This window comes from Apiospora phragmitis (genome assembly GCF_038363925.1).
Source record: "Apiospora phragmitis strain CBS 135458 chromosome Unknown utg000010l:1.0-9815664.0:1.0-9183399.0, whole genome shotgun sequence".
NCBI classification, from domain to species: Eukaryota; Fungi; Ascomycota; class Sordariomycetes; order Amphisphaeriales; family Apiosporaceae; genus Apiospora; species Apiospora phragmitis.
In genome coordinates this window covers 5,412,780-5,431,819 of record NW_027117409.1, presented here as the reverse complement: position 1 = coordinate 5,431,819, position 19,040 = coordinate 5,412,780, and the positions used below count along the sequence as shown (strand labels likewise).

Genomic DNA, 19,040 nt, shown 5'->3' with positions numbered 1-19,040 from the left:
GGCAGGGATGTGGGGAGGGGCGTGTATGCAACATACCTAAACTTTTTTTTTCTACTGCTGCTGTTATCGTCAATCCGATAATAACATTTTTTCGAGGGCGCCGAACTTGTTGACGAGGGCCATCCGAATACACACCCCACCAAACCACACATATGAACATGGCACCCTCATCAGGTCGGCGCTCAGCGCCCTCAAAGGAACAGCTGGAAGACCGGAATGTAGGTAATTGATTGGAGGCGTTGGTGTTGGTGTTCTGCGTTTAGAAGCGTTCTGAACTGACTGAAACCCAGACCGTCGGCATCAATAAGGAGACTGTCACCAACACCGTTTCGACCGACTACCCCGATCACTTCTTGGACGAGGACCACGCCTGGGACGTGGACCACTTCCGCGACAACTTCCACATCCAGTTCCACCAGAACGACCAGTTCGACTCGCAATTCTCCCTCATCGGCCTCGACGCCTCCGTCGCCAACGCCTTCCGTCGCATCCTCATCGCCGAGATCCCGACACTTGCCATTGAGACCGTCTTCGTGCACAACAACACTTCCGTGATCCAAGATGAGGTTCTGGCACACAGGCTTGGTCTTATCCCCTTCCAGGGAGACAAGAAGGGCCTTCGCGACTTCCTCAAGCCCTTCGTGAAGCCGGCCGAGGGTGCCGACCAGTACTCCACCACCTTCGACTTCAACACGGTCTGCCTCAAGCTGAACGTCGAGTGCACCCACAACAAAGACGCCGACCCCAACGAGAAGGACCCCAAGAAGCTCTACCACAACGCCCATGTGTACGCCAAGGATATCGTGTTCGACCCTGTCGGTGACAAGCAACCGGAGATCTTCTCTGGCGAGGGCATCATTAAGCCTACAAATCCCGATATCTTGATCGCCAAGCTGCGCCCGCCCCAGGTTATCAACGTAGAAATGCACATGCACAAGGGAATCGGTGCGGATCACTCCAAGTTCTCGCCGGTTGCCACCGCCAGCTACCGCTTGATGCCCACCATCAAGACTCTGCAGCCTATTCTGGGCGCCGACGCCAAGAAGTTCCAGGAATGCTTCATGCCCGGCGTCATTGAGCTGGAGAAGGTGACGAAACAGGAGGCTAGCAAGAAGGGATCAGGATACGAAGGCCACCAGGGCGAGCTCAAGGCCGTAGTCGCCAACCCCATGCATGACACCGTGAGCCGCGAAGTCTTGCGGCACGAGGAATTCGAGGGCAAAGTCAAACTTGGCCGCAGGAGGGACCACTTCATCTTCTCGGTCGAGAGCACCGGACAATGGGACAGCGACGAGCTCTTCATAGAATCGGTCCTGACCCTTAAAATGAAGATCAACAAGCTCAAGCCGCAAGTGACGAACATGGTGCGAAACTTCTAGGAGAACGTGCACCAGGGAGTCTAAAAGAAGTGGCTTTGCACTGTAGGGGATACCATAGATGGCGTTTTACAGGCTAAAAAGGAATGACATTTGCGAATTTTTGCTCAGGGCTTTTGATATCTTGTATTGTTCCGACTTTTCTTTTTGATCCAGTGCCTGTCTAATGCTTGTTGTCTTCATAGCATGCTAGGAGCAATCTGGAACAAGTGACACACTGGTCATGATTTGTAGGATCTAATATGCTTTAGAACTACGACATTGTCTGATGATGGCTTTGCTTCCCTGTGTCTTTTGTTTTCCTGAATTCTATCAATGGTTATTTTCCCCAACCCGAGCCGCGGAGCCAACAAAGGAGACAGTGACCAGTGCCTCCATTGTGTTTTGCCTGTTCTACCTTATGAGTATCTCGATATAATGCCCTTGTTAGGCACAGCCAGCACTATATAGATACCAACTCGGGTCCATGCATTAGGGCATCAACCAAAGAATATGTCCAAACCACAACTTTGACAATATGTCGTCTTCCTCCCTCTACAACAACAGACTCAGCCGCTGCCGTCCTCGACCAGGAGATCCGACAGCATCTGCACGAGGCCCTCATGATCCACCGGGAGCGCATGCTGCGGTTCAAGAGCCATTTGGAGTCGGTGTCAGACCGTTACGACGACTTGCAGCGCAATCGGCATCCGATGGAGGATGCTGATGATATGCAGATGCTGACTGACTTGATGCAGGAGCATGACAAGCTCGAGGCCGACCTCGAGGCCTTCCGGGAGAAGACCCGGACGTTGGACTACATCGTGCAGCGGGTTCTGAACGAAGTCGGGCTGGAGGGTAATGAGCGGCAGCAGCAGGACGAGGACGAGGACGAGGACAGTGATGAACATAGGAAAGAGGACGAGGAGAAGTTGAAACAGGGCCGATTTTGGCTGCGGAGGACTTGGGAGCCATCTAAGGGTAGGTAGGAGATCTAGCAAAGAAAGAGTAGAGAGTGTAAGTGAATAAAGAATAAGCCACTCGACGGTTTAATATAACGACCAACCCCTAATTGTGTAATAATTTCCCTGCACGTAAGTTGCTTGACTGTCGATTGGCATAACTCTGGGGACTATAACTCCGGACTCATTGCACTTAGGGAAACTGGGTTGTTAGGAGAGGGATACGGGTATTTATGTGCTGTTTCTCATTAAGATCTTTCATTTCGTCATCTTTCACCTCAGTATGAACATGCTCTTCGATCTCTGCAGAATCCCATCTCGACATTGGTTGTTGTTCCCAGACCCGCAAACGCCGTGAAAACATCTACAAACCACACTCGCTGACTTTGCACCGCTCATTTTTCTACAACCACCCCGAGAGCCTAATCTACTCCATCTCTTCATCGCCGTTACCAGCGTTGATGAAAAGGAGGCGAGTACCATTGCCAGCAGTTTGCCACACCTATCGATCGAGGTTAGAATGAATTGTCTATGGGAATCCACGGGAGGGTCAAAACTTACATCGAGACTTGTGTACTCATCCAAAGCGGTGAGCCACTGGTCTTCCGTGAAACCTTTGGCCAATACGCGCTCGCGAACCTTGCGGAGGCTCAGCTCGATCGAGCCATCCTCGTCGTCATAGTCTTCGTCGTCAGGGCGGCAAGCGCCGGTATCCAGCAGCTTCTTGACCTCTTCCATGATGCGCGTGTTCGCATCGCGGCCACGGCGGCGGGGACCCTCGTGCGCGGCCAAGCTCTCCTTGCTGGCCTCGACGAGACGCAGCGCCTCGTCGACGTCGTCCTGGCTGACGACGCTGGCGAACCGCAGCCGCGCCAGCGCCTGGGCGAGACGGACCACGCCGAGCAGGGTACGTGGCGTCGTGTGGGCCCAGTTCTGACCCTTGGCCTCGGCCGCCTTCTGCGCTTTTCGGAGGCGCACGTACGTCTTGGTGAGATACTCGGTGACGCTCTCGGGAACCGTGGGCCGGTAAGTACGGGCTTGCGCGACGTAGGCCCGGACCTCGTGAGGGGTGAAGACCACGTTGGCGGCCTCGCCGTTGCCATCGGCATCAGCATTGTTGGCGTACAAGTCGGGATGCTTGCTATGCATGTGGACATATGTAACGTGCTTAGCAAGCTGAGCATCGCTATCACGGGTAGGAGTGTCAAGGAGGAGGAAGAGGACGTCGAATCGCGAAAGCAGAGCAGCCGGCAGGTTGATGTTCTCAACAGGCGAGATGCGAGGGTTGTAGCGACCGTAGATCGGGTTAGCAGCCGCCAGAATAGAGGTTCGTGCGTTCAGCGTAGTCGAAATGCCGGCCTTGGAGATGGAGATTGTCTGCTGTTCCATCACTTCGTGGATGGCAGTCCTATCGTTGTCGTCCATTTTGTCGAACTCATCAATACAGCAGATACCGTTGTCGGCCAGAACCAGGGCGCCGCCTTCAAGTACCATTTCATCCGTGACAGGATCACGCATCACGGCAGCTGTGAGACCGACACCACTGGAACCACGTCCAGACGTGTAGACACCACGGGGCGCAACCTTGGAAATATATTTCAGGAGTTGGGATTTGGCCACACCAGGATCACCCATGAGACAGATGTTGATATCACCACGGATACGCATACCATCACCGACCTCTTTGGTGACACCACCAACGAGTAAGAGAAGCAGTGCCTTCTTCACATCTAGGTGGCCGAAGATCTCAGGGGCGATCGACTTGGCAAGCATATCATACACAGCGCCAGACTGGCTGAATTTGGTGATGCGACGCAGCAAGCGATCGTCAATAATCATCTCGTCGTAGGCCTTCTTGTGCTGCACAATGTGGTGTGCTTCCACGTATGTGTCGGTCAACAAACCAGCCTTCATGGCCTGGAAGCCAGTGTAAGGTGTGGGCAGGAAGATACCCGTAATATCAACGACATCACCCGGGTTGATTTTCCTGACAGTGCTGCCGTAGCACATGACAGTAAGTGTTCGTGGGATTTGACCGATGGGCACCTGCTCCGCCATTTCCTGAATCTTGACCTCCTGGAAGGGGAGGAACTTGGAAGCACGAGTAGACTGGAAGAGCTGACCCTTGGCCTGGTTCTTGGTACACTCCTCTGAAGGACAGCTGGTAAGCGGGGCGTAAGACTTGTCGTTGATCGGTTGGAAGATCTCGCAACCACATCGGTCACAGGAGTATGCGCCGACTTGTACGATAGGCTTGACATCGGACACTCGAGTTGAAATGCCGCGAACCGTGATGAGGTGGCCCAGGTGCTCGCCGCGCACTTGGCGTACTGCCAGAGCCTTGACGGGCTTGTCCCCAGTTGAGGTTCTGGGCTTGAAGATAAGAGTATAACGTCGGGTAAGTTGGGCCGGGAAAGTCCTGGCTAAAAGTTCAGGGTCGGTCGAGGCCTCGGCCATCTGGGCCAATTCCTGATTCCGGCCCTGTCTTCGCTCCATGAGGACGTCGAGAACATCATCTTTGAAGGTGGTGCCCGATGTGGGGGCAGGCATCTTCTTGTCGATTGCCCTGGAAAGAATTTCGACATAATGCTTGGTATTGGCCTCGATGGACTCGACCAATTTCAAATTTCCGTCGTTGGCCTCCTCGTACTACGTAAAAAGTCAGATTTCTGGCAACAGTGGTGCAGATGATGCTGAATGCTCACCGAGGCAACATCGTCCAAGTCTATCAGCACTTCGTCTATGGCACGATCTGCGAGCTGCTGCATCAACTCGACGTAATTGTGTTTTGGTTGTTGGCGTTGGGCAGCCTTCTTCCTCCTCCGGTCGTGTTGTGCGGAATCGTCATCCTCGTCCATAAAGTCATACTCATCACTCAAGTCGTCCTCGTCGATACTGATCTGGCCGATCGCATGGGTGATGGTCTCTTGCGGGGAGGTCTTAAACTTCTCCAGGAAATCCTCGAAGGCAGCTTGCTGCGCATCGTAGTCAACGACTTTGCGATATTGGAGGAGCGCCATTGTTGCTGCCAAGAAGCTTTGCTGGGAAAAAGCGAATCGCAGTCGGCGGTGGAAATGTGCAGTCGGCAGAGGAGTCGTCTGCGCGCGCGTCGTCGTGGGGTTGTACCTGAATGATATGCGCGACACAGAGGCGGTACGGGGGTGGGAGGCTGGCAATCACCGGGGCTCAAAGACGGTGACAGACGGGCAGGGGGCTCGCGACAAAATCAATTGGACAAGGAGAACGCGTCCTAGACGCGCTGCGGACCCGCGACGATACTTGGCTAGCCACACCTCTTTTTAATTGGTGGCGGTGCTGGATCGACCCCCTACAGGGCCTACACCGAACGGTTGGTACCCCACTGAACATGCCTAGCAATTGTTGTTAGTTGCCTCGGCCCCCCGGCATGTGCATCTGGAGACTCCCCGGGGCCTGACAGGGAGGAAGCTGAGCTGCTGCGCCGATTGGAGTTTCGACCTGACCTTGAGCATGAGGGCATGAAACTGCTTCCCGTCGCCAACCCTTAAAGCGACGCCTCCAATGCTTCGTGGATTGGTGTATACTTGTTGCCAGACATGGCTCCTTCACAGCGCAAGAATGCGCAGTCTACTGCTGCCGAAATCGCCCTCGTCCATCTAAAGAATTGCTTGGCCAATCTCCCTCCATCTCTGGTATCCCTACTTGTGAATGTGAACACCCCGGCCCAGAACGTCGTCGTCGAGCTGAACTACCGACCTTCCAATACGTCGAGCCAAGTGACCAACGGCGCAACGAGTCAACAATCCATATTTGTAGGATGGACTGGAATGCCCAGCAAGCGCAGATATGCGCCTCTGGTCACCCGTGATGGCATTTCTAGTTCGCGGGTAGTGGTCGCGACCAAGAAGTTGCTGCCGTCGAGCTCGATGCTACTCTCGCCTCGAATCTGGGGATAACAGACGGACAAAAGGTCATGGCTATCATTCACGTCGATCCGCCTTTAGCACATACCGTCAATATCGAACCTCTTACGCCCGAAGACTGGGAGATCATCGAATTACACGCCAACTTCCTCGAGCTAAACTTGCTGTCCCAAATCCGAGCGCTGCCGAACCCGACTTATACGCCTGGCCAAGGCCAGACCGCCACGCCTCATCCTTTGACGCTCCACCTTTCACCAACGTCTACTGCCAACATCAAGATCTTGTCGCTAGAACCCGTGCCGGCTGCCGATGTCCCCTTTGTCAAGATCGCCCCTGATGCCGAGGTTATCGTTGCGCCAAAGACCCGATCCAAGCCCACCAAAGGCAGCCGCGACAGCAGAAGTGCCAAAAGCTCAGCGAGCACGGTCCGAAGACGAAGCGCGCGTGAAGAGAAGAGGCCAACGTTGTTTCTGCGTGGCATCGACCGCAGCCTCTGCCACGAGTGGTTCGACGAGGACGCTACGCCTCAAGAAATGAGCGTATGGGTTGATTCAGATCTCCTCCAAACGAAAGACTTCCGAGGGGTCAGCTATGTTCTTGTCAACCTGATCAGGCCAGCTGGTTTGCTGCCCCCCATCGATCCCAAGAAGCAGCAGAAAGAGGCGGCCGCAAATGTCGAGGCAACAAAAGCTTCAGCAAGAGTAGTTGCTACCTTGCGGCCATGGGATGATCCTCCAGACAGCCAGACTACTGCGTTGTCAGCTTCTCTTTGCGCAACTCTCGGCTGCTTAGGGCTGGTTGGTGGGGTGGTCAAGATAGAAGTGTCCCCTCAGCCAGTCGCAAAAGATACCCTACAGCAGTTGAAAGTATATCCGTTTCTCGGAACCAGCTCTAAAGTTCTCGAAGGATTTCGGTTCGGTGGAGAATCGAAAGCAGAGAAAGAGGAAGCTGCCAAGAGGATTAGCCACATGTATGGCGGAAGTAATGGGATTCTGCAAGGGCCTTTGACGGATGGCATGGTGCTAGGCACCCACGACGGCCTCGAATTCCCCAACGGATGGGAAGGCGGAATTGTCAGATTCGATCCGCTCCCACCAGCCAGCTCCGGAAAGGAATCCGTGAGCTGGCATCTAGGCCGGGAAAAGTCACTTACTCTTGACGTTCAAGCGCCGGTCCCCCTTCCATCTTTCCTGGAAAGCGGGGAACATGACTGTGGTACACCTGCGCCTGGTTCTGTGCTGGTTGGTATTGATGCCGTTCTGGCCGACCTCAAAACCCACGTGTCTCATATGTCTTCGGTGCTATTGAGCGGAGCATTGGGGGCTGGCAAGACCGCAGTTGCTCAATCCTTGGCGAAAACTTTCCGTCACGACTATCTGTTTCATACTACGTACTTTTCCTGTCGTACATTGGTCACCGATGAGAGCAGGGTAATCTCCATCAAAGAGAAGCTGAATCGGGTTTTCATGACGGCGAGTTGGGCGCAAGGCTCGGTGGCAGAGCACTGGTCATTCTTGATGACCTAGACAAGCTTTGCCCTGTAGAAACCGAGCTACAGGTTGGGAACGACAACGGTCGGAGCCGGCAGATTAGTGAAACAATTTGCTCTATGGTGCAACAGTACTGTACACGGGGAAGTGGCGTTGTGTTGCTAGCCACAGCGCAAGGAAAAGACTCGCTCAACAAAGTCATAGTTGGCGGGCACGTCGTCCGCGAAATCGTGGAGCTTAAAGCACCCGACAAGGAGGCTAGGAGAAGGATTATGGAGACGATAGTACACCAGCAGACTGTATCTCCCGGTATCGCCAATGGCCAGGATACGGACCATAGCCGGCCAACAACCGCCGATGGAAGTGCCGTCGACGAAGACGCCAGTGACTGGATGGATGGAGCCAGTCAACCAAATAGGGGCTTTTCGGCTGCCCAAACTCCAAGTGACGGGTTCCTCCTGGACTCTGAACTCGATTTTCTGGATGTGGCAGGAGAGACCGATGGTTACATGCCTGGGGACTTACTGCTTTTAGTGTCACGAGCCCGCAACGAAGCATTGATCCGATCGGTGAGCGAAGAGGCCGGGGGCAAGTCGCTCGACATCATACAACTAGGCCGCGTCGACTTTGACAATGCACTCAAAGGCTTCACTCCAGCCTCTCTTCGCAATGTCACTTTACAGACATCTACTACAACCTTTGCCTCGATTGGCGGGTTGCGAGAAACACGCCGTGTTCTGCTAGAGACGCTGCAATACCCTACCAAATACGCCCCGATCTTTGCACAGTGCCCGCTCCGTTTGCGCTCGGGTCTTTTGCTGTACGGATTCCCCGGTTGCGGAAAGACGCTTCTCGCGTCTGCCGTGGCCGGAGAATGCGGGCTGAACTTCATCAGCGTCAAGGGCCCCGAGATCTTGAACAAGTACATAGGCGCGTCTGAAAAGAGCGTTCGTGACTTGTTTGAGCGGGCCAGCGCTGCAAAGCCTTGCGTGCTGTTCTTTGACGAGTTCGACTCGATTGCCCCCAAGCGAGGGCATGATTCCACTGGAGTTACTGATCGCGTGGTGAACCAATTGCTTACTCAGATGGATGGAGCTGAAGGGCTGAGTGGTGTCTACGTACTTGCTGCAACATCCAGACCTGATCTGATCGACCCAGCGCTTCTCCGGCCTGGACGATTAGACAAGAGTCTTCTCTGCGACTTCCCTGACCTTGAAGACCGTATTGACATTCTACGTGCCCTTGGATCCAAGGTCAAACTGTCGAATGAAATTCTGCAGTCAGGGGAGGCCCTTCAAGAGCTAGGCCGTCGCACAGACGGATTCAGTGGTGCTGACTTGCAGGCCTTGGTCAGCAACGCACAATTAGAGGCTATTCATGATGTTCTTGACAACATGGAAGCCCAGCCATCGGGGAAATCTCGGCAGTCTGCTGCTACAAAAACCAGCGATGCAGGTGTGCGATCACGAAACTTCATACAGTTTCGCTATGGAGAAGAGCAGGCTGCAGCCGAAGAAAAAGCGCGGTCTGCTCAAGGCTGCAACAGGTCATCGGAGCTAGCTGAGAATGCCATGATTGCTGCGAAGCTACAAGAAATCAAGCAAGCCCGAAGAATGGCCAAGCAAGGGCAAAAGGTAGGCGGCGCCATGGCCAACGGCACTGGGCAGCGTGATGAAAAAGGGTCGCAGCCCAGCGGTGAAGTAGTGATAAGCTGGAAACACATAGTGAAGGCCCTTGAAAACGCACGGGCCAGCATCAGCAGACAGGAGCGCAGCAGGCTCGAGCGCATCTACCACGAATTTGTTGTCGGTCGCAGCGGCGAGATGCGCGATGGGCAGGGTAGTATGGAGATTGGGGGCCGGAGCAGTCTCATGTAACAGCCAGGGGCAACACATCTTATCACATAATATCACCCACAGCACATCACTAGTAATTGAGTAAGATACCTACTCTCGAGCCTCTTCATGCTTCACGATAATCAGTACAAGTAACCAGCCCTTTGTCGACTATATTTTTGAATAGTATCGGGAGAATGCTTAGTCATTGACGAAAGGTCGAGAAAGACGTTGCAAGCGGACGCTAGCGTAGCCACCAAAGGACTAGCGCCCGACGCTAGGTTGGTGTGAGGTTAGCGTCTTGAAACATTCACGAGCCACATCCTGACATGCCCGAATGTTGAAGGACCGAGTCGGGACTGCATGTGGAATCTTGGACAGCGGAAAACAACAACTCTCAATATATCGTCGACCTCGTCGTGACCACACTGCCCACTGCCACAGAAGCATGCCATTTTCAATTCACCTCTGATTTCATGATACCCCTTTCGGTCATTCGGCGTTCTCATATAACCTAGCAGTCGGACTGTTCCCATTTCATTCACATCTTTAACCTTACTCTACTCCGTACGTCTGTCTCCCTGGTGATCTGAAGCCTCGCTCTTGGGCCCAATACAGGAGTTCTCGTCGAGCTTTGTTTAGGCCTCTGGGAGCTTCAAGGCCCAGCCGCTTTATATAATAATTCGAGTCGGGAGGAATTGAAATACCTGGTCGATCCAGTGGGAAAAGTTCGGTGAGTATGGCTTTGGCTGTCATTTCATTGTACTTTCATCGCATACCCCTCGGTCAGGGTCGAATGCCAAAACAACAGGCTTCGGGGCGACAACAGGCTCCGGGGCGACAACAAGCTCCACGAAGACAACAGGCCGCACCATGGTTCACTCTACACTCACCTCACCGCACCCTTTTCAACACTGTCACCATTACCCCCGTTCTCACATCTTGCAACCACCACTCGCCTGATTGTTGGTACGCACAATGTAATGCGCACAACCAAACCCCGTCTTTCTTTTCATCCTGTTTTCCTCAATATCCGTGAGCAAAGTCATGAGATGAAGGATATGCTTCATCCATCTCATTCCCCGCAATCCTGATACAACCCTTCACTCGCTCAATCTGCCGAGCTCCGAGTTGGGACGGCACGTTGGCTCGGACTCCTCAACTGGCCCCTTTCATCTTTATATACCCTTCCTCCAGCGAGGCCCCATTCCGTCCGTGGGACTCTAGCCCGATGGAGATGCCCCCACTACCAAACGTCCCCTTTCTGCCACCTTACGCATCCGAGAAGGAGAAGGTGACGGCAGTGAACCAAGCTTCTTATGGCCACTTGACACAGGGGAGAACCCTTACTTACCGACAGACCCCAGAGCGATCAAAGGAGGGACGGATTGGTGCAAGAATCACGAAAGGTGGGTTACGTCTAAAGAGCATACGGATTGGTGCAATAAACACGAAAAGTGGTTAAAGACTTTAAAGGACGAGTAAGTCAATATTCCGTTCCTGTTATTCCTCATACGTTAGCATTCCTCGTCATGCCTACGTTCCTCGCCTATAACTGATTTCCACTTACCTTGGGCCCCTCTCCCGTCTTCCCGCACATTGGCCTTGCAATTTGGGCAGTTGCCCGAACTTGATGGCTCTTGTAACAAGCAGAGGCAACACTTGGGCCCATCCTCCATACCGGGCCATGGTCAGTACTAAAACGTCTCACAGAGAATGTCCCACCTCAGCGTCCGCTTCGAGCCAACAGCGGCAAGGCAAAAAGCGACTGACGATGCTCGAAAGATGCAAGAGATGGTGGAAGAAGACTGTGCGAAGGGAGGGAAGCCAGTCCCAGCCTACGACTTGATGGAGCTGATCGGCAAAGGCAGCTTTGGTCGAGTCTACAAGGCTGCCAGCAAGAATGACGGCAAATTGGTAGCTGTCAAGATCATCAACGTGGACGAGAGCGACACGGTGAACCCCAAACTCGCTGACACATACAGTGAGTTTCTCAAGGAGGTAAATGCGCTGCAGGTTCTGAGTGAAGGTGGTGCTCAGAACATCAACTGTGTCCTGGAGGCTTTGCCAGTGGGCCATGCCATGTGGATGGTCACCGAATATTGCGCAGGTGGAAGCGTTGCAACCCTTATGAAGCCAACTGCTCCGGGCGGGTTGCAGGAGAAGTGGATAATCCCGATTTTGCGGGAGGTTGCTGTTGCTATTTTCTGGGTTCATCGACAAGGAATCATCCATCGGGATATCAAATGCGCCAACGTGCTGGTCATGGAGGATGGCGGAGTCCAGCTTTGCGACTTTGGAGTCGCCGGCATGATGGAGACCAAGTTTGATAAGCGCTCAACATTTATCGGAACGCCGCATTGGATGGCGCCCGAACTATTCGACCCGAATGCGCAGTATGGAACCGAGGTCGACATCTGGGCTTTCGGTTCCATGGTATTCGAAATTGCTTCTGGCTTACCGCCCAACGTTGGTGCCAACGTGGGCCTGACGCAATTTGGTGGCTTCCTGCGAGAACATATTCCTCGGTTAGAGGGAGACCAGTACTCGCCGGAATTGAAGAGTCTGGTGGCCTTCTGCCTCGAAGAGTCACCAGCACAACGTCCAACGGTCCAGCAGGTGCAGGAACACCCTTACATCCGGGACACCAGTTCAAGATACCCCTACCTCTTCACTCGCGGCGTTGGTGAAGGCATATAAGTTATGGGAGGAACGAGGCGGTAGCCGCAAATCCTTGTTCAACCCCAACATCGGCGCTCAGGGTCCTTCGGATCTTGCTTCCACGTCAATGGCGCCAGATGAGTGGAATTTCAGCACTACGTTGGCTTTCGATGAACAAATCCACGACAACTCCGACGGCCTCACCGATTTCGAGGCAGTGAGGGACGTGTATGGCTCACAGATCGACTTCCCCATCTATCCGGACGAGGGTATGGCTCCAGGCAAGCCGAAAGGCGGTCGCCGTAGACCGCCCCCTCAAGCATTGGCAGCCATGAAAGCGCCCTTGGAGAAAGTCTTTGACCCAAACACGATTTCGAACTATGTTGAGAATTCTCAAGCGTACTATGGCCATGGCCCAATGCCGCCCCCGCCACCTCCTCTTCCACCCGTACCGGTATCCGATTTGCCTCTTAGAGATGATTCGCTGCATGCTACTTTGCGCGAATCATTAATCGACCTAGATGCCTCCCTGGGGGGAGCTGACCTCTCCAGTTTCATGGACATGGATACCATTAAGGCTGGACCAGTACCACGTAACGGACCTCGGCAATCCATGGACCATAGCTGGTCATTTTCAGGGGCCAGCAATACAGATTCACAGTACGATCGAGCTCCGTTAAGTGATCCGGAGCAAACAAATAGTGCAAGACATACGCAAGCCTGGCAGTGGCCCACGACTATTCCTCCTGCCTCTGCTAACCCTGAGGTGTCTCATTTTCCCTTCAACGACGACCTCGACGATGATATGGTCTCACGTCCGCCTCTTCTGCATCAATCTACCGAACCGGCTGGTCTTCCCTCACAAGGATACGAACTACAGGTTCCCCGCTCCACCAACGACCGCATGTCTGTATCTAGTCTCATCGACCTGGACGAAGGCCTGGTCGACAATAGCATGCCGGAACTAACCCGTCCTTCGACTGCCAACTCCGATGTCCCTTCCATCGCTGGATCAGATATGGGCGGCTTGGCCAACCCTTTCGAGCTCGAACGGCACACCTCTGTCTATGCGCCTCTCTCCATGGGTACTAGGGAGCCATCCATCTACGTCTCGGACGACTCGGAGTACGCCACGGCGGTCGCGGCCAAGCTCGCGGCCGACGTGCCCGACATGGCCTCGATCAGCAGCGGCGACCAGACCGTCCGGCTGCAGCACAACGGCCACATGCCCTCGGACGGCAGCCATACGTACGTCAACGACAGCGAGTCCGAGTACATGATGCAGGGGAGCACCAGCCGCGACGACAACATGAGCGTCCGCCACAGCAATGGCGGGGGCGGCGGACCCTCGGCGTTCATGGATCTCCAGATGCCGTCGTACGTCGCGCCGCCGTCCGCGAGCGTCATGGAGGCCCGGGCCGCGGCGGGCGACGTGACGGACGAGATGAGGCGGCTGATCGGCAGCCTTAGCGAGCACCTGACCCTGATCGGGAACCAAGTCGGGACGATGGAGCCGAGACGTGCTGGGCAGCGGTTGTCTGGCGGGAATGGCGTTTTGGAACAAGAGAGCAATACCCTGGAATGATAAGGAGGAGGAAACTATGCATTGAAGTGGGAGATGGAAGTTTCATGATATAGCTTGATAAAACCCGTCCCTAGTAGAACGTGGAAAATGCGTTCCAATGAACAACGAATGAGTAGCAACGAATCGAGGATCTATTCCCCCCTGCATGACGATAGTTGCAGTGTACTGGCAACCGTATTTCTTCGTGATATGACACTTGCTAATACGAAACTGCTGACACGTAACTAAGCTCACATGACAGAAAGAAAAGGTGCAGTAGATTACGTGCCGGCTATACTTATGCGAATCCAATCATATCGCCCATCAACAACGCACGGTACTTCTCGACCATCTCCCGCAACCGGATCAGCACACCGGCCGCCATCATCTTGACCTGGTTCTCCTCGCCGTTACCGCCCTGGTCGCCGCCGCGGGTGCGGTCGAAGACGCCGCTGACCCACTCGACGCTCTCGACGACCTCGTGGCCGTGGTGCTGGCAGAGCCCGCGCGTGTCGTTCTCGTTGACGTCGAGCAGGGCCATGAGCCCGAACAGGACGGCGCCGGAGACCCCGACCTCGCCGACGCAGTGGGTACGGACGCCCAGCAGCAGGTCCCAGAACTCGGCCGTCATCTGCGGGAGCGCGAGGGTGCTGGGCCCCGCGGCGTGCAGGAGCAGGGCCAGCGTCTTGAGGTACAGGGTCAGGAGCGAGGGCTCGAAGAGGATGCCGCGCTTCGTCGCCGAGGCCGAGTGCAGGGCCGCTTGGAAGCGCGAGGTCAGCGGGAAGAAGAACGAGGTCGCGAGGAGGTTCGCGGTGGTGTTGGGGATGGCGCGGACGCCGCGGGTCTTGGGGCAAGAGACAGAGGTGGGGGCGGCTGAGGAGGATGACTGCTGCTGCCGGAGGCGGGATGTGAAGGATGACAATTTCAGGACGTCGGGACCCGTAGCGGCATCGGCAGCTTCAGCAGCGAGGGGAGCAAGAAAAGCTTGCGAGAGGGTCTGCGAGATGGTGTCCAGAGCGTTATGAGGGAGAGCCTTGAGGCTCGCTGGACCTAATATATACCGATTTGCTGGGTCTGAGGGCTCGTAATATTTCTCGACTTTGGCTGGAAGCTTTTTGGATGGGAATGAAGCTACATCGGAATATTCAGACGTCTCGAATCCTGCGATTTCTCGACCGCTAATGCCCAGGACAATGAGCACTGAAGCACGCTGAGAAAGTGAATAGTCGCCATCGAAGAAAGTCTTGGCGAACCAACGAGCCATCTTTTGCGGCTGTGCGACAATGATGGATATCATACCTTGAGTTCGAAGACTGTGGAAGTCGTCCAGCTCATACTTATCTTCGAGGCCGACGAGAAGGGTTGCTAGCTCCTCGGCGTGAGTGCTGAATTCCGTGCCATGGTTGGCTTTACGCCGGATCAAAACTGGTGCTGTAGTAAGAGCAAGCTTTTGCCGATCGTAGTTCTCGGTGTCTCGCAGATATGCGATAAGGTCTCTGATGTATACTGGAGCCTTAGGCTTGTTGCGGTTGATCAGGGTAGGATCGTCATCCTCGTCTTCTTCGTCTGAATCTGGTTTGGCATATGCCACCAGATCATCATCTTCCTCTTCGGCTGTCTCGTCTTCATCCTCGATTTCCTCAATGATAAACCCTGATTGCGGCATGGACCGTGCTGGTTTCGGGGCTGATCTAGGTGTCTCCTTTATTGGCTTCGGAGCTGCAGGCTTCCCCTTCGGCATCTCTTGTGACTTTAAGGGGCTGATTGGGCCAACCTTGTCTGCAATACTGACAAGTGACTTATACCACTTCCCTTCTTCCGTGTTGGTCATGTCCATGTGGAAGTTGAGTCTCTTGTCCTCATTGTGTATAAGCCCAGAGAGCGCTTCTCCAACAACCATGCCCAAAAACTTGGCCCTCTCTTGGGAGGCGCCTATCCTATTCGAGATGGTGTTCAGAAAATTACTTGAGCGAAGTAGGACGTTTAGCTTGATTGGCGATTTCCGGTGAACGTAACCTGCACTGAGCAGAAGAACCTGGGCATGCGCTGTGTTCAAGGTGTAAGTATGTGCGCGACAGACACCATTGTGGGGGACCAACTGACCTTCTTGTTGTAACATTGGTGAATGCTTTATGTAGAGTTGATCACCAAGGAGCCCAAGGCTGCTTTCAAGAACCGAGAACATGGCCTCCTTGTCATCGACGAGAACTGCCAGTGCTGCTCGCCTGATTCCGCACGTTTCACCCAGCCCAGCCCCGGTCGCGCCTGTTAGCCATGATACGAGCTGTGCTTTTCGTACGTTACTAGCTCCTATGACAGACTGGAGTACAGAAGCAGCAGCCCATATAGTCGGATAGTCCTTTATCGCTCCATCTAAATTGACGGAGGAGAGGTACTCGCTCGACAACAGCTTGAGAACTATGAGGAGCACCTTTCGTTGATCGGCCGAAGACAGCAAGTCGAGCAGCTTTTCGAACGTCGTCGGTTGCGGTTCATCATGCAGTACAAGGCCAGTAAATAGAATTTTGGTCATCAAATCTATTATCTCCGTCAGTCCAAGGAACCATTGCTACAATAGCACGAGACTGACCGGAGTGTCCTAGCTTCAAGCCACGACCTGTGAGATCTGCACAAATCCTAAGATCGCCAGCCGATGGGCTAGATCGAGTCCAGTCTACCAGGTTCTTTCCTAGCCATTCGGCGTATAGCTTTGAATTCGCGACCCAGCTCGATTCCTCAAGCATATCTGCTTGGTGTAATACATCTTCGGCTTCCGCAGCTAACGAGACAGCCTTTCCTCCTGCGATCAAGGAGACGAAGTCCTGACTCAAGGCACGAATCTTGCCCGCATTGTCTTCGGTTGAGCTCACGGCTTGCCATATGCCCTGAATGTTGGAGTTGTGCTTCAATATACAAGCTACAAGTTCCAATGCAGAAGCAAGGTTCGGGGTTGCCGGTGAGTGGTTGAGACCCTTGGGGTCCTTTCTGGCTTCCTGCAACAAAGCTCGCATATAAGTTAGGGCTGCCTTGAGACCGCTGATGCTCTGTAAATTGGCAAGGAGTAAATCGACAGGCTGCGACTTCTTCTGGCTTGAAGAAGACTCCTTTAGCAAAGTCCAGTAATTAGGCACAATTTCGGTCACCAGGACGTGAACGATCTGCGCACTTTGAGGGTTAGGTTTTTGGATGTCAAAGCGGTGCGTGCCTCTTGTCCCATCTCGCAGCCATTTGAGGATTTGCAGGAGATCATCGTATCCAGGTTGGCCTTTCAAAGCCTCCAAGGCTTCCTTAGGGGTGGAGCCTTTGAAATCCGGATGGGTTGCAGCCGGAGATTTGGCTGTTTTTGAAAGGCTGAGAAGATCACGAGCTTGGTTGGAAGACCGGTAAGTCTGGCTGATGGGAGTGAGAAGTTCCTCCATGCTCACCAGATACCATGGTCTGCACCGGCAGCAGCCTCACTCTTGTTAGGTTTATCCAATATCAACAACCTACTGATAAAAGAGAAACTGAAATCCGAGTTGACTTTGTAAAGGCATATGTACCCATCACACCTTGAGCCCACCGGAGTTGAGTCTTGAGGTCGAAGTTGCTGCACCAGATATTACATAATGCATCTTTGGTAAGTGCTCTAGGTACCTCAGGTGCTGAACCACTTGCCACCCCCTGTAACTCAATTGATTAGGCAGCTAGAGCAGCCTAGAGCTTGTACTTAATTACCCCGCCCATCCATCCCACTTCAACTCTACCACCTCCCCCCAACATCCTTATCGTCGATAACCCTCAGTTTCTGACGTTACCTCCCAGCTGCAGTACCGAAGGGCCCTGAGCTTAACAGCTGGAGCTCCAAAGCGCCGTCCCCCCTTGTATTCAGCAACAGACAGCACAACTCATCGACCATTTCGCCAAGATGGCTGTCAGCCCCGAAGATGGTATCGCGCGATGGCAGTATCTCGACCACATTCGAAAGACCAAGGGTCCCTTCAACCCTCCTAATGACGATGAAGAAGTCACCCCGGATATGCTAGATACCCTCGGAAAATCTACCATTCTCGTCATCGGGGCCGGAGGTCTGGGCTGCGAAATCCTCAAGAACCTGGCGCTTTCCGGCTTCAAGAACATACATGTAATCGATATGGGCAAGTGGTCCTTGCTTGCGCGTCTGGCTGCTGTGTACTAACCTTTGTTCTGCCGCCGATAGACACGATCGACATATCCAACCTGAACCGCCAATTCTTGTTTCGAAAGGCAGATGTCGGGAGGTCCAAGGCCGAGGTAGCTGCTGCCTTCGTCGAGCGAAGGGTTCAGGGAGTCAAGATTACGCCGCACAACTGCCGGATTCAAGATTTTGACGAGGACTTTTACATGCAGTTCCAGATGGTCGTATGTGGCCTGGACAGCATCGAAGCACGGCGCTGGATGAATGCGACATTAGTCAACATGGTGGACGAAGACAACCCAGACTCGCTGAAACCCATGATCGACGGCGGCACCGAAGGCTTCAAGGGACAGACTCGTGTGGTATTCCCTACCATGACCCCTTGCATAGAGTGCCAGCTGGACCTGTACGCGCCACGCACTGCCGTTCCTCTCTGCACCCTCGCCACAATTCCGCGACAGCCAGAGCATTGCATCGAGTGGGCCCATATCATTGCATGGGAACAAGAAAAGCCATTCCCTAGTCTCGACAAGGACGATCCGGAGCACATCACCTGGCTTTACCAGAAGGCTCTTTCCCGAGCTGAGGAGTTCAAGATCCCTGGTGTCACTTACTCGCTAACACAAGGCGTGGTGAAGAGCATCATTCCTGCCATTGCATCAACCAACGCCATCATTGCGGCGAGCTGCTGCAATGAGGCCCTCAAGATCGCCACAGCGGCTGCGCCAGCTCTGGGATTCGAGGATAATTACATGTCCTACCACGGCGATGAAGCCATCTACACCAACACATTCAAGTACGAGAAGAAGGAGGACTGTGCGGTTTGCGGATCCTTGTCAAAGCCTTTGGAAGTTGACCCAAGGTGGACTCTACAGGAACTGGTCGATTCGTTGGCCACCAATGCCAGTGCGCAGCTTAAAAAGCCATCTATCAGAACTGATAGCAAAACACTGTATATGCGATTCCCCAAAAGTTTGGAGGAGCAGACACGGCCGAATCTCGAGAAGACATTGCGGGAGGGGCTAGGTCTGGAGGAGAAGCAGGAGATTGCGGTGACAGACCCGGCTTTCCCCGCGCTGTCATTCAAGTTCTTCCTTCGTTTCACATGAGCGGGA

At 53.9% G+C, this 19,040-nt stretch overlaps 7 protein-coding genes across 7 annotated transcripts; 5 read left to right on the top strand and 2 right to left on the bottom strand.

Moving 5' to 3' along the window:
- Nucleotides 1-158: 158 nt before the first annotated feature.
- On the top strand, nt 159-1,379 carry PG994_011400 (uncharacterized protein; the record flags this gene model as incomplete). Its single annotated transcript, XM_066862809.1, has 2 exons — nt 159-218; nt 291-1,379. The coding sequence occupies 2 exons, from the start codon at nt 159-161 to the stop codon at nt 1,377-1,379; spliced, it is 1,149 nt and encodes a 382-aa protein (XP_066711919.1).
- Nucleotides 1,380-1,978: 599 nt separating this feature from the next.
- Nucleotides 1,979-2,344, top strand: PG994_011399 (uncharacterized protein; the record flags this gene model as incomplete). Its single annotated transcript, XM_066862808.1, has 1 exon — nt 1,979-2,344. One exon carries the CDS (start codon nt 1,979-1,981, stop codon nt 2,342-2,344), a length of 366 nt encoding a protein of 121 aa, XP_066711918.1.
- Nucleotides 2,345-2,744: 400 nt separating this feature from the next.
- PG994_011398 (DNA replication licensing factor MCM7) lies at nt 2,745-5,337 on the bottom strand (the record flags this gene model as incomplete). Its single annotated transcript, XM_066862807.1, has 3 exons — nt 2,745-2,819; nt 2,879-4,966; nt 5,023-5,337. The coding sequence occupies 3 exons, from the start codon at nt 5,335-5,337 to the stop codon at nt 2,745-2,747; spliced, it is 2,478 nt and encodes an 825-aa protein (XP_066711917.1).
- Nucleotides 5,338-5,892: 555 nt separating this feature from the next.
- PG994_011397 (Peroxisome biosynthesis protein PAS1) lies at nt 5,893-9,586 on the top strand (the record flags this gene model as incomplete). Its single annotated transcript, XM_066862806.1, has 3 exons — nt 5,893-6,108; nt 6,177-7,649; nt 7,841-9,586. 3 exons carry the CDS (start codon nt 5,893-5,895, stop codon nt 9,584-9,586), a joined length of 3,435 nt encoding a protein of 1,144 aa, XP_066711916.1.
- Nucleotides 9,587-10,775: 1,189 nt separating this feature from the next.
- Nucleotides 10,776-13,790, top strand: PG994_011396 (uncharacterized protein; the record flags this gene model as incomplete). The annotated part of the gene is made up of 4 exons (XM_066862805.1): nt 10,776-10,953; nt 11,003-11,025; nt 11,258-12,146; nt 12,196-13,790. The coding sequence occupies 4 exons, from the start codon at nt 10,776-10,778 to the stop codon at nt 13,788-13,790; spliced, it is 2,685 nt and encodes an 894-aa protein (XP_066711915.1).
- A 277-nt stretch (nt 13,791-14,067) lies between these two features.
- Nucleotides 14,068-17,188, bottom strand: PG994_011395 (telomere length regulation protein; the record flags this gene model as incomplete). The annotated part of the gene is made up of 3 exons (XM_066862804.1): nt 14,068-15,815; nt 15,873-16,307; nt 16,360-17,188. 3 exons carry the CDS (start codon nt 17,186-17,188, stop codon nt 14,068-14,070), a joined length of 3,012 nt encoding a protein of 1,003 aa, XP_066711914.1.
- Nucleotides 17,189-17,604: 416 nt separating this feature from the next.
- PG994_011394 (uncharacterized protein) lies at nt 17,605-19,034 on the top strand (the record flags this gene model as incomplete). The annotated part of the gene is made up of 2 exons (XM_066862803.1): nt 17,605-17,926; nt 17,968-19,034. The coding sequence occupies 2 exons, from the start codon at nt 17,605-17,607 to the stop codon at nt 19,032-19,034; spliced, it is 1,389 nt and encodes a 462-aa protein (XP_066711913.1).
- Nucleotides 19,035-19,040: the final 6 nt, after the last annotated feature.